The sequence below is a fragment of the Protobothrops mucrosquamatus genome, unplaced genomic scaffold, assembly GCF_001527695.2.
Source record: "Protobothrops mucrosquamatus isolate PMUCROS unplaced genomic scaffold, P.Mucros_1.0 scaffold39, whole genome shotgun sequence".
Taxonomy (NCBI): domain Eukaryota; kingdom Metazoa; phylum Chordata; class Lepidosauria; order Squamata; family Viperidae; genus Protobothrops; species Protobothrops mucrosquamatus.
The window spans coordinates 2,039,444-2,054,096 of record NW_015386421.1 but is presented as its reverse complement, the minus strand read 5'-3'; the positions used below and the strand labels follow the sequence as shown (position 1 = coordinate 2,054,096).

The window sequence follows — 14,653 nt, the reverse complement described above, 5'->3', positions numbered from 1 at the left end:
CTGCCCAGAAGAGAGATAGTCATACATAAGAAACTCAACACAGTACACTACTAGTGGCTTTCTGACTCTTTGTTATAGCTATTTGTAGGATTGATTGATTGATTGGCTTCATTTGTATACTTCTCTACCCAAAAGTTCTAGGTCAGGATTATTCAAACTAGGTTTCATGGAACTCTAGGATTCTGTGAAGGCTTGAGTAAATTCCATAAAGAACTAAGGAGAAAAAAAAATCCTCTTCCTGAAGAACTGGGTGGGGAACAGACCTGCAATCATGTTGGTCTCAGGCACACAGTCATCTGCTCCTGCTCCTGCTCCTGCTCCTGCCTCAGTGCTGTTCTTCCCTGCTGTGCATAATCAGTATTGGTTGTCATCAGTATTTGCAGGTGTTCCACACAGGAGGTGACTTGTGGTCTTCCCTTCGCCTCATGTACAAAGCCAAACTGCTGCCCTTAAATTCTGATGAACATTTCTAACTTGCTTAACACACTAGTGCTTGTGGTGAGTTCTTCACTCCTTGACTTTTCAAATTGTGGAGTATATTGGTGTGTATGCAGGTGCATATTCCAAGAGGTCTGCTTCATCATCAGGGTGGTATCCTGTGCATACTTAGGATGCACAGTCCCATTGAACTTGGTGGACATTAATAAAGAAACAGGATTGCACTGCTTAGCTGATCAATTTGCAATCCTAGTTCTTTGCTGTTTCCCTCTTTCATACTGTCAGTCACCTGTTTCTTATTTTTAACTGTGACAATGACACCTACAAATTCTAATCCTGTAAAGACTGTTTACTCTGTTAATCTCACCTAGAAGTTTTGTATTTTGTCCTCCTTGGCAGGATTCTTTTGCTCTTAATCACTTTGTGACTGCCATAGATACAATAGGTGACGGTTTTCATTTGGCACCTATCTGTGGCAGAAAGAAACACATTGTTGATTTTCTGCCCATTTTTCTATTTTGTTACATAACTTTTTTCTCTCCGTGATAATAGGTTTAGATTTAGAACTTTTTTCTCTGTTCCCACATAAGTACATCTTCCTTCCCCTGTCCTTATCACTTTCTACCGAGGGATGATTGAGAGCGTCTTGTCATATTGCATTACTGTCTGGTTTGGAAGCATCACTGCTTCAGACAAGAAGGCGGTACAGAGAGTGGTGAGGATGCCAGAAAAGATTGTTGGTAGTTCATGTCCTTCTATCCAGGATACAGCATATGAGCAATGCTCGAGCAAGGTCCTCAGGATTGTCTGGGATGCTACACATCCTCTTCACTATCTATTTTCCTTGTTACCTTCTCAGAGGAGGCTTCGTGTCATCCGAAGCAGAACATCCAAATTCAGTCACAGTTTTGTTCCATATAGCATCAATCTTATGAACTCACAAGTTCCCTCTTTCTGCTAGGTATTCAAAATGGATAGTGGTGAATAATTATATGTATGGATGTAGGGGTGTGTGTGTGTGTATGTATATAGCATGTGTATATGTGTGTCATGTATGGTTAGATATATACTTTCTTTTGAGAGCAGGCAACAGAATTTCATTTTTAATGTGGGCCAGTGTGCTCATAGTAAAAAATGACAATGAAGATTATCTTATCTTTTTATGCATTGGGGGTTATTTTATTTCTCTCTCTTTTTTCTTTTGAATATTTTTCTCTTATGATGAAGTGAGCTGCTGCTGATATCTTTTAATACAATGTATTAGTTGGAATGGTGCTATCCAATGCCTCCTGATCTTTTTGCAACCAAGGGTGGGAGCGTCCAAGAAAATTTCCATCATGTTTGTTTTGCTCAGGTTCTACTTTTGTAATGTAACTGTCTTTGATCACAAATGTTCTTTGTTGTGAGAGTTCATTGCTCACTGAAGGAAATATAGTTCCTTCCTGCAAATAATTATATAAAAATTTGTCAGTTTTCTGGGAAGAGACTTAATGGAATATGGGTAAACAAAGTGCTTGGAAAGAGTTTAGCAACAGTACTTTTTTAGGCTTTCTTGTTTGGCTTTCTGTGATGAAAAATAGATATGCATTTTCTTTCTGAGCATATCCAACACATTAACACAAAGGATTAGAAATATTAGCAGTACTAATATCCTTCACAAATTCTTGAGATACCTTTCTTTTTTTAACACCCTCAGTAGAGCTTTTCTTCAGTTCTGTCAGGTTCAGGCATTTGGCTAACATCAAGAAGGGTTCCCTGAAATTTCCCAACTTAACTCTACCGTTGGCACATGCATTTGCCAGAGAATCAAATAGCTCTAAGAATGCAACTCCCCATCTGATAATGAAAACAATTTTAATGTCCTGTAGAGAGAGAAGGCTGAATGTTGACAAGTTCAAAGGAGAGGGAAATAGATTCATTCACTTGCAAGCTAAGATACTAACCAGGTATTCCATCTTCTAATTGCTCTTCTGTTTATATTGTACATATTCTTCCATGCATCATGTCTTTGCTGAAGTGACAGAATACATTCCACTCTATATTGGACATTGGGAGATTCTGGAGAAGGTGTAAGCAAACTCAGTTTGTATATGTCTTGCTTTGATGCCTACTTCCTTGGATAAAATGATTCCATTTTCCCAAATCTATTTTACAACCCTTAACTCATAACTAGCACCTCTCTTGCTCTTCCTTTTTAGAAGTTTGACTCATTTTTTTTCTGTAAACATAATTCTGATAAACATATGACTTCACTTGTGGGAGGGGGCAAAAGTGTTCCAGATTCCAGTCCTTTGCCCAATTTAGCCAAATTCTAGGCAGACCTGAAGCTTCCCTCTTCAGTTCATTGAAATAGTGATGCTTCCAACCATTGTTTATTTGATAGATTTCCTGCCTTTATTATTTTTACAAATAACTCAAGGAATTGAACATTAGCAACACAACTTTCTCCTCCTATTTTCCCCACCACAACTCTGAGAGATGAGTTGAGCTGAGAGAGAGTGACTGGCCCAAGGTCATGTTAGCCTTTCTTGGAAACAAAAGCAGTGAAACTAAGTTGAAGGATAAAGAGCATTTTGGAAAGCTCCCTTATCAGTTTACTTTTAAGGAAATGGATATTTTGAGACTGGTCACACTTTCCATGCCACTGAAAAGATGAGCCCCTGTCCTGACAGCTATTTTACATGAGTGCCACAGTGTATTATTAGAATTCAAAATATGCCTCCTGGCCAAAAACTATCTATCTTCAAAATACACTGAGAATGGAAACACTGTATCATTTTGACTTGGGATAAAATGGAAGATAAATCCACGAGTCTTGCAGATCTACTCTTTAGTCTTCTTATCTTCTGCTTCTTGAAAGTCAGATTAACTGCACAGCATCAGTTCCTATTGGGATGTTTCCAGCTCCCTAACCTGAAGAGTGTCTTCATCCCAATAGTAAATAAATTTATAGTTCTAAATGTTTCATGCATAGAAAATTATTTGCTTTATTTTTATTTTTTTTAATTTTTGCAGATTTTTGCAGTTGAATATTATCAGAATTTTGTGTGTGTGAGAGAGAAAGAGAGAATATAAAAAACACAAAAGTTTGTATTTATTTTCATACACAAAAACACCCCACATGCCAATGTGAAAAACTAATTATCCTCTTAGGTTTAGTAATTGTAGTTGCAGTAGTTGCAACTAGTAATCAGTTTTTTGTGTCACTGTATAGGACTTTTGATCCATTCCTCCATGGTGAACTGCTTCGGCTCAGTAATATTTGAGGATTGTGGCAGAATTCATGCTTCCTTCAATGATGGCAAGTTGTCCAGGTTTGAGAGAGCAAAGAACCACCAAATGTTGATATTATCACCTCCATGTTTGATCATTGACACCACAGAGGGATCGTGCTCAAGACTTAGGGGGAGACTTCATGTGGCTCAGGGTCATAAATTTTGCAATCTCATTATTAAGAAGTCTTTAATAGTTTGAAATCAAAGTTACTATATTTTTTGACCTGACAAAGCCCAAATTAAGACAAAACCCACCCAACAGTATTATTCTTCAATTGGAATCTATGCTACCAACCTCAGCCTACTGCTTCCTACTTTTTCAACTAGAAACATAAATTATATTACCCAATCAGAGAATGCATACTAGTTAGGGGAATAGACATAATGTGATTACATTTATTAAATACAATTTATTAATTAAATTTTAAGGGTAAAAACAAATGAGGGTTTCCCCCCCCCCAAGGAGGCTGCAACATTTCTCCCATCCAGTTTTCATTTACATTTATTTCCATATCAGTATACTCAAATACTTGCTGATCTGCATGGTATATTTCTTTGAACTCTGATTCCCCAAAATGTGCATATTTTTAATATTTCTTTTGTGCTGGAGAGGCGAGTGTTTCATCTTTAAAGTAATAAATCATGTACGTTAGTAAGAACATTTTTTTCATAAACACACACACACATACACACACACACACACACGTTTACCATATGAATATTGCTGGCTTTGATCATATGCAATAATCAAGAGTTATTACAATGTAACATGCAAATATTACTATATATGAATCATTTGCTTCATATGCCATGATCTTCTCCCATGTCATCAAATAGAGATTGGCCTCAGCCTTATGCAAAAGTTTTTAATGTAAGTATATGAATTTATATGGAAAGTTATAGCAGGCTCTCTCCAACAGTGCAAATACATTACAGGTAGTCTGCAACACACAACAGTTCATTTAGTGACCAAAGTTACAATGGCACTAAAAAAAGTTTTTCACAATGACCATTGCAGCACCCCCATGGTCACATGATCAAAATTCAGATGCTTGGCAACTGACTCATATTTATAACGGTTGCAGTGTCTCAATATCATGTGATCACCTTTTGCCACCTTCTGACAAACAAAATCAACGGGGAAGCCAGATTCACTTAACAACTGGGTTACTGCCTTAACAACTGTCTTGCTTAGCAACAGAAATATCAGGTTCAATTGTGTTCGTAAATTAAGGACTATATATTGTACTCTCCTGGTTCAATGCATCTATCAAGAAGATTTTTCCCATATACAATTTAACCATTGCTAGATAATCATAAAAATTTAAAGTGAAGAACAGTCTCAGTGAATAGAGGGAGAAAAGAAGACAAAAGAAAGAAAGAATAGGAATCAGTAGTGCCCATTGGATTCTTTTTGTTAGCTGATCATTAAATCCCAGTAGATTTTATAACTCTTTTTGGAAGCAAGTAATAATGAATGACTCATGGGAATTATTAAAAACAGTTTGTTAATTGTACATTTGCAGGTTTTAATTTGAAATAGACACAGCCTCTGGAGCAATTTCTGATTTTACTGTGTTGTGAAATTGGCATGTTTCTAGATCCACTGGGGATTGTGTTGGTGGAGCTCATTGAGAATATGATCCCAATCTTACATGGCTCACTACGTTCCAGGACTAGTGTATTTTTAACAAGATTTTTTTTTAAAAAAATTGATTATTTTGGAAGAGATCAATGCTACAGCAGACACTCTGTAACTACTTGATGTGTCTCCACTAATCTTTCCTCAGTTGTAGATTTTCAAATAATTCTTTTTCCCTTGGGTACCATAAGAAAACAGAGACCAAACTATAGTAAATAAAGATATGTAATCCATTTTGGACATGAGCTGAGAGCCTAGTTTCCTAATCTGTCAGAGTTCTCCCTGTCCTGGATTTATGAGGTGCTTTTTTCTGTAGACATTCTGTTTTCCCTACAGTCCACAAGTGCAAAGGGCACACTGTCTGTATAGTTCACTGTGAAAACAAAAGAATATACTACCAGTCTTGGTGGTCAGTCTATGGAACAGCCCAGCGGGATCGTATTTTTTTCTTCTAAGCATATTTTGAGTTAAGTTTCATTTTTCTCATTATTTCAGAAAAGCAAAGTGTGCATGGATATGGATATAATATATGTTCATACCCATGCAATTCTTGAATGCATCTCTTCTTTCTATTAAGGAGTTGTGTTCCATTAGAGGAGCATGTCTTGTGTAAAAATTTTGAAATATGAATTTGAAATAAAATCTTTGAAGTATGAAGGCTCTCTGTGTAAATTATTTATTGTAAATGTTGTGTGCAGTATTTCAATCAAAATTAAAATGCCCTTAAGCACAATTCAAGTTCTTGTGATTGCAGTTTACTTGTTAGTGTTAGTCTTTCCAGGGTTTTTTTTAAATTCGTGTCTAGCCCTTGAATTCCCAGAGAATCCTCCAACCAAATGTGCTTAGTTTGTGAGATCAACCAAGCTACACTACTAAGTGATTTTTCCCCTCTAATATGCATTGCGCCCTCTGTTTTCTCAACAGTTGCGTTCATTAACAAGACCTGGATTATAAATCATGTGTAATTTCCAAAGATAGCTGAATCTATGGATAGAATCTATCTTAAAGATCCAAATAAGACTAGTTGAAACAGACCCATTATTTTAGTTCTTTACATTGTTTCCCAATTTTTATCACAATTAACAGTTAGATTCCAGATGCAATTCCTGATTTGTATTTCATTTATATCATTCTGGTGAGTTCAAAAGGAAATCAGGACTTGGGTTCTCTAACCATCTGCAATGACCCTTTACATTTTTACAGAGTGCTTCTGATGGCTTCTGGAAATCTGTGGCGACCCATGTTCCAAGAGAGCCCCATGAGATCCGAATCCTGAATCCATATTTTATACAGGAGGCAGCCTTCAGCTTTATTGGCCTTCCTTTCAACAATGGCTTGATGGGCAGAGGGGTAAGTGTATGCTGAAGCCTATCCCCAGTATGACCCTTGCGCTCTTTTGTACTGCAAATGGGGAATCAAACCTAATAATCTAGTACATTCTTCCCTGCTCTAAATTCTCATCGATATATTAGTGAATGGATGAGAACTCTATTCACTTTTAGATTTTGTGCAGTGTTCGATATGCTGATAGTAAATGTTGATGATGGTTAAAAAAAACAGCTAGAAACCACTGAGGAATAATAAAAAATAATCACAAAATGAAAGATGTATGCAAATTTTAATGTTAAATAGAGTATGAAAATCCATAGAACTATCCAGATCACATATATGGCATGCACATATATGGTGTTCCATTACGTTTGAGTACGTTTGAGCAGGACAAGAAGCAACGGATGGAAACTGATCAAGGAGAGAAGCAACCTAGAACTAAGGAGAAACTTCCTGACAGTTAGAACAATTAACCAGTGGAAAAACCTGCCTCCAGAAGCGGTGAATGCTCCAACACTGGAAGTCTTTAAGAAGAGATTAGACAGCCATTTGTCCGAAATGGTATAGGGTTGGACTAGATGACCTCCAAGGTCCCTTCCAACTATCATCATCATCATCATCATCATTATCATCATCATCATCATCATCAATTATGATTGTACTCGCAGCTTTCCTAGCAGATGGGAATTGCCAAGTGTTCATTTTCAGGCTAGGAATATTACATTAATTTATTTAATGGTTTCAACATAAGTTTTCAAGTAGCTCAGGGGACAGCAATATAAAAACTAGTGATATCAGACTTTTGGGGCTTTTGAATGAAGCTGACAATATCTGCTGTTGATTGAAAACTCCTAATTTTAACCATGAACACCCCCTTCAAGAGAACCTTCAAAGAAATTATAAATGCCCCTGCTTGTCTTTTTGAGTCACTTCCCATCTAGAAAGAAGTTAAACAAGGTTGTGTTTTGGCTACATTCTTTTTTAATTTTTATATTCTGGAAAATAATAAATTCCATCTTGCTAAATTTGATTCACAAATCCACTTTAGTTCTCCTTTAGTTCTCCTTAGTTCTCCTAAAGAGATTACTTTTTTGGTTTCATAATTCCCAGAATGGCTCTTATAAAGACTCAAGACCAAGACCAATGTAGTCCAATCAACATTTTTAATTTATTTATAATTTATAATATATATTATTTCTAGTTACACCAGGAATCAGCACTTGCTTCTGTAAAGGCTCTCATGTGGTTTTTTTTGTTTTTGTTTTTTTTGCCTTAGGTTTAGGGCAAAGTTGATCTTCAGCCTCCTTGACTTTTTTGGATAACTTCTGGTTAACCTGGAAAAAAGGAATCAAACTTGATCTTATATATTATGGTCTTTCAATCTAATATTTGATTCCTTAGGTTTAGTCAAACCTATTTTAATTAAAGCAATGTGTCCTCAACATTGATCCCCATAAGGATTGGAGAGAAATCTCCTGCTATTATGAATGTGGTTTGGAAGGAAGAATATTTAATTGAGCTAATTGTTTAATTAGCATCTCTAAGTGCTGTAGCAAAAAGCTGTTCCCTGGAAAGATTTAATATCTTACCAATGCCATTTATATAAGTTATATAAGAAAGCAAATGCAAATGCAAACCAAAAGAGTTTGTGTTTGTTTTCAGGCTAAGACAGGGGTAGGCAACCTTGGCTCTTTTATGACTCGTGGACTTCAACTCCCATAGCTGGCTCAGGAATTCTGGGAGTTGAAGTCCACGAGTCATAAAAGAGCCAAGGTTGCCTACCCCTGGGCTAGGAATATTACATTAATTTGTTTAATGGTTTCAACATAAGTTTTCAAGTAGCTCAGGGGATAGCATATCTTATTGAAATGCCCCTTGTTCAGCGCTTAGTGCTCAAAATTAATACAATAAGCTAAAGCAGACATGTCAAACACAAGGCCCGGGGGCCAGATACGGCCCGCAACGTGGTTTCATGTGGCCCACGAAGTCATCCTGGAAACAGTGAGTGAATAGCCCCCACTGCCTTGGCCTCAGTCCAGGCCGCCCGGGAGCCAATGTACAATTTCCATCTATGCTGAAATGCATTCAGTCTTAGCTCCACAAGGAGAGCAAGCACAGCAGCAGCAGTCTTGAGGAGGAGGTAAGTGCAACTGGGCACCCCCTTGGGGTAGTGGGGCTGGGCTTGGTGCCGTGGGTGCTTGAGAGCCGGGCTGGGGATTTGACCTCTGCTACCCAGGGCTCTGGGAAGGCCGCGGCACTATCCAGCCCCCCCCCCCCCCCGGCATGGCCTGAGAGGAACAGTGAGGCTCTTCCGGTGGACCATGCCTTGACACTTGCCTGGTCCCACCCCCTTCTGCCAGAGACCCTCAGATCTGTCCCACTCCTGCCCAGGCCCCACAGGCACCCTTGACGCAAACAATGTAGAGCTGGCCATGCCCACCCAGTAGGCCACACCAACTCCAGCCATGCCCACCCAGTAGGCCACACCCACCCTGGCCACACCTACCCGGCCCCCTGAGGACAACCGCAATGCTGATGCATTGAAATTGAGTTTGACATCCCTGAGCTAAAGTGTCCAGGCTATCTGATGTGGCCTCTGCTATTAAGACTGATTGCAGGGATGCTGCAGCCTCTCTCCTCTCCATCCTGTCCTTGCAGGGGCCTCTTTCAGGAAACTGCCACATGGCCCAGGAATGGACCCCTTGGTTCTGCTTCCCTGAAATGGTCTGTGCAGTGCTGAGGAAAGCTTCGTTTGGGAGGGCGGGGAGGTTTGAGTAGGCTAGGGGTAGGCAACCTTGGCTCTTTTATGACTCGTGGACTTCAACTCCCAGAATTCCTGAGCCAGCATAGCTCAGCTTGGAAACCTCTTCCTTTCTCCTCAGCATGGCTGGCTCAGGAATTCTGGGAGTTGAAGTCCACGAGTCATAAAAGAGCCAAGGTTGCCTACCCCTGGAGTAGGCCATTAAGTGAGGCTGTCTTGCTTAACAATCATCACTCCTTGTGACCGTAATGAGCAGGCTTTATTATGATCATAAGGGAAGGACTATCTGTATAATAGTCCTGAGGTCAATGGACTAGAAAAGTAATGTCTATCTGCAGAAGACAATCTAGAGAAAGTAGACAAATGTTGACTAATTGCTATTGAAGGGAACAAATTAAGCCCTTGCCGTTTTTAAATATTAATAATCTACACAGTCCAATTACTTTCACATTATGTACATGATTAATACGCTTTCTTGATCCTTTGTAAACTTTTACATATTAACATTATATAGCATTTATTTTTTAAAAACTATAATTTTTTTGTCTCTAGTCTCTGTATTGTCTGTTCCTTTAGAATTCTCTGGCAGCTGGTCTATGACTTTAAATAAAACTAAACTAGTATCATAGTAGGGAAGAAGTGATAATAAGGATGCATTCATTCCCACTGTGCTCTTTTTTTTTATTCTTTGCCCATCATACTTGCAAATACATTTAAATGTTCTAAACTTGGAATGTAATATGCACTATATTGAATTTCTCTAGCGTGTTAAATAGATTATGTGAAAGTTTACATTCCAAGAATCAACAGATTGCAATAGGATATAACTATAATAAAAATAGAATAAAATTGCTGAGGGACCCAGCAATAGATTTTCTAGATTGTAGATTTTCTCATAAATATCTCATATAATGCTTTTCACTCTTTGTAGTGAAACTGATAAAATAGCATGCATCTCTGCCACCTATATATTTTTCTTTTTCTGTTCCATTTTAAAGAACAGTAATTTTCATAGACAGTTGTGTGTCTGTTCAGTTCCTGAATTTAGCATTTACAGGGAAGAATTGTCATATCAGATTGATTCTGTGGTCTTATTCCTAGCATTATCATTTTTTTAATTCAAGGAATGGCAAGGAAAAATTGTATTTATTATAGATGTATTTTAACTACTTATTCAATATATATTGATTGTTTCAGGAAGATAAATTTGTTAATACATATTCTTAATAGATAAAAATGAGGTGGTCACAGTACTCCAGTCCTTCCCACTAAAAATGGAAAGAAAAGGGGAAACTACAACTAGATATCAAAAAAGCTATACAGTTGGTTTCTTGGCTGTCTCAATAGGTCTGGTCTCATACAGCAGTAAGTCAATTTTTAATACTTGCTAGGTAGGAGTAATCTCAGAACACGTAAGTGGGTCCTTTAAGTATTTATTTTCATTTTATTTTACTTTTTGCCAATGTAGTGACTTCATAAGACTAAGCATGTACATACTAATGGCTAGATTCAGAAAAAGGATGCAGTAAAGGAGTTAAACTTACTATGTTCTGCCCGTTAGCATGTTTATAAGAATGTACTCTCTGTATAAGGAATAAATAAAACTTTTGCTATTCCTCACGCCCACCCCTCCCTCTCATGGTAAGAGGTCTCTTACTATGAAAATATGCTCTACTTTGGAAAATAATTTCCACACTGGATTATACATATGTATTCAGAGCATATTGAAGTTCCACCTTTTTTTCATCTTACACAGCATCATTTTTAAGGGGAACGTTTTTAGTCTTTTGGAGAAAAAAACACATATAAATCTTTGCCATCCACTTTTTCTTAATTTACCGTATTTCTTATTTGTATTTTGAAATGTATTATCTTAAACATTCAAGCAATTACATTTTGTTTGGAGTGGAAATGAGATACTGTGGAAGAATATGTTGTGAATCTAACTTTGTGAGGATTGGATAAATTGTATTTTATATATATATATCAGATTGGCAAAATCAACCAGGGAGGTTTTTAATTAAAACCTGATGTTTCATTTCACGAAAGCCTGCTTGGACATTTTTTAAATAGTTTAGTTTATGGGACTTTTAAGAAAACAGATTTTGCCAATGATCTCTGTCACACGAAACAAACAATAAACTAAATGTTCTGGGAATTTATATAAAAACAATGTGAAATAGCGATGCAGGTGTAGAGATTTGGAAAATCAGGGCAATGTTCCTTGTGTAGTGACAATAGTGATCCAAGCCAAGGCCTTATGTTTCCATTCAACAGGAACTTCATGCATTCATGGGCTGTGCTTTCACATATAAAAACAATATGCAATGTAACTATAAGGAAAAGCATGAATGGATCTGGCAGAGATTTTATAATGGATCTGACAGAGGTACTGTATCCTCCTTTCTGTGTAGATCACTGTTTCTCAACCTTGACAACTTTAAGCTGTGTGGACTTCAACTCCCAGAATCCTCTAGCCAGCTATGTTATTTTCTTCAGGGTATGAAGTTCTGCAGGTTTACAAAATTTTATGCAGAGGGCTGTAAAAAAGTTCTCCTAGGGCATGGGTGTCAAACTCACCACGTCACGTGATGTGTCGCGACATATCGCGACTCTTTTTTCATTGCCGGCAATGGGGTGGGCGCGGCTTTGGTATGATGAAACCGGCCCACGGGCCGGCAGTTTGACACCCCTGTCCTAGGGTGATGCATCCTCTGTTCTTTTTATCTAGGAGTTACATTCAGAAGGTTCGTGAATAAGGCTCTAGTTCTATTTGTATCACAGTACATATAGAGCTAGACCTTTATTTATGAACCTTCTGAATGTAACTCCTAGATAGAATGTGATCATATTCATAATAGCACCAACCACAGCTCTGGCTAGTTAATATTTCCTTTACAATACTTCATTCTATTCCATTCCTCCCCCCCCCTTTATTTATTTTCCTTTTCAAATTGGTAGCCCCATTCCAAGGCTATTGAATGCTTCACTGAATGTTTTTGATTTGTCTGTTCTTATTTTTTATACTTATGTAAACCTTGTAATCCCACATAACACACTGATACTTTCTATCTTGATTTTTAGAAGGCTCATACAATAATATTCAATCTTTCTGGCAGCTGTTAGTTAAGTTCACTACCAGAGAGAGTGATACACAGCACAGTCCTACTAAATTGGTGCTAGGAGTGAAATTAAGGCTTGTTATGTGAGCCAAAACCTTGCAGTATCTTTACTATGAAGATTCACTCCTAACACCAACTTAGTAGGATTTTGTTAACTTGTATTTATGAAATGTTCTCTTGTATACAGAACTAGATCAAAAAGTCTTAAAGAATTCATAAAAGCCTGTGTAATCAGAGTCCTCTCACAGAGTGCCTGTCATGAATACATCCAGAGGTATACCAAGAGGTGTCATAGGAACACACAGCTTGAAGTAGATAATGTCCTTAATAACTATGGTAGGGCCAATTTGAATTCCTTATAAAGGGCTGAAATATTCCATTCCTCTTTCCAAGCTTAAATAAACTTCAGGGTGCTATAACTATGCCACATATGGTAACAATGTGCTGCCAATTAACATTGTAATTTTAGGGTTTTTCAACAGGGCTGAGAAGGCAGAGGGTAATGGTTCAAGGCTAATCCCATAGCATTTCATTCAGGATTTAATAAATGGGTATCTGTAGGAACATTTATATCTACTTTGTACCTATAATTTTTTCCAGATGAAACTGAATTATACTGCAAAATATAATAGTGCTTATGCAATAACAATGGGCGAAAGATCCATTCCAGATTGGGACACTTGATTTTAAAGCAGAACTGCCTTTGGCTTTGGAAATGAGGACACTAACTGAAGATTTGGCTTTACTGAATATTTGGCGAGTTCTGTTCTTGACTGGAAATCTTATTCCTCTTTCCTAATACTATCAGTATTGGGGCATAAATATGATTCAAATAACAATTTCATTTTCCTATCTGTTTAGGGGATGAAAGGAACATGCTAGCTAAAACTTCAAAGCTGTATGTGGTTTAGAACGAACATATCGTTATGGTTATCATAAGACTATTTATCTTTTGTGACTGTACAATCCCACTTGTGCTGATTAACTTCCGCAATATATTCTTATTAATCCTTCTTATATCAATATTAAATGTGCAGGGTTTATCTTATTTTTTTGTTCTGTGCATTATAGTGTCAGATGTAGGTCTGGAATCTATTTTTTAGGAGTGATAATAGACTCATTGTGTGGTCCTGGGTAATTCATAAGCTAAGCTTGTGCTGTCATTTTAGTCAGTTTGTTGTCCTGGTGAGAAATGCTGCCCATAGAATTAAGCTGAAATCAATAACTTCCAGCATGAGAAACTAGAGCTGTCAGAAACTGTTAAAACTTGGAAATAGTTTTGGAAATTTTGTTGACAATCAGCAGTTAAATGTTCTGAATATGTTTGCCCAAACCATTAAAAATGTAATCAGTTACAACAATGATATATATTTTTTTCAATTCTGATTGATGTTCTAGGTAGTTTTGTGATCAAAAATAGCTTTGGTTGAAATATAACCAGTTGACTCTGCTACCAACTGTATTTAGTAGAACTGACTTTGATAGTGGTGACATATCTATCTGTCTGTCTGTCTGTCTGTCTGTCTGTCTGTCTGTCTGTCTGTCTGTCTGTCTGTCTGTCTGTCTGTCTGTCTGTTTATCTATCTATCAAATTTATATGCGACTCATCTCACAGTGCAAGATGACACATATATATGTTTGAAACAGTTCAGGAGCAGATGTCAATTTAAGGGCCTCTTGAGAGAAGAATGGCGTTCTGTGAAATGGAACACAATGGAACACAAATTCTCAGCTATGCTCAAAGCCATCTTGTAAGCTCTCTCTGTTGGAAATCTTTTTTCTTTTCTTGGCTTAACATTTTGACTAACTATTTTGCCTTTGCAGGTGGCAAGAGAAAGATGAGGGCAACTGAGGACATTTTTACTGCCTTCACTAGCAAATGTGGTTTTCTACCAATAATATTGTGGCTAATTAAGCAATAAGTACTTGACACTGGGATTAGTTATTCAGAAAAGATGTCACACTTTATGACCGCATTGCTTAGTGATGGCATTCCTGGTCCCAATTACTATTGTAACCCCGGGACTGCCTATTGTTTGCAACCTTTACACAAATATTACATATTTAGGAAGCAGAACAAAGTAGC

The 14,653-nt window shown here is 37.4% G+C and overlaps 1 protein-coding gene across 7 annotated transcripts in view; it reads left to right on the top strand.

Annotated features, from left to right (window-relative positions):
- ST3GAL3 (ST3 beta-galactoside alpha-2,3-sialyltransferase 3) overlaps positions 1-14,653 on the top strand; it is a 168,056-nt gene that overhangs the window by 132,320 nt on the left and 21,083 nt on the right. For 3 of the 7 annotated variants that reach the window (XM_015811356.1, XM_015811358.1, XM_015811354.1), the window contains one exon: positions 6,559-6,705. The exons of 3 other annotated variants lie outside the window; for them this stretch is intronic. In XM_015811356.1, the coding sequence (XP_015666842.1) occupies positions 6,559-6,705 (147 nt within the window). The remainder of the gene's footprint in view (positions 1-6,558; positions 6,706-14,653) is intronic. One more of the 7 variants, XM_015811357.1, reaches the window with a different exon arrangement.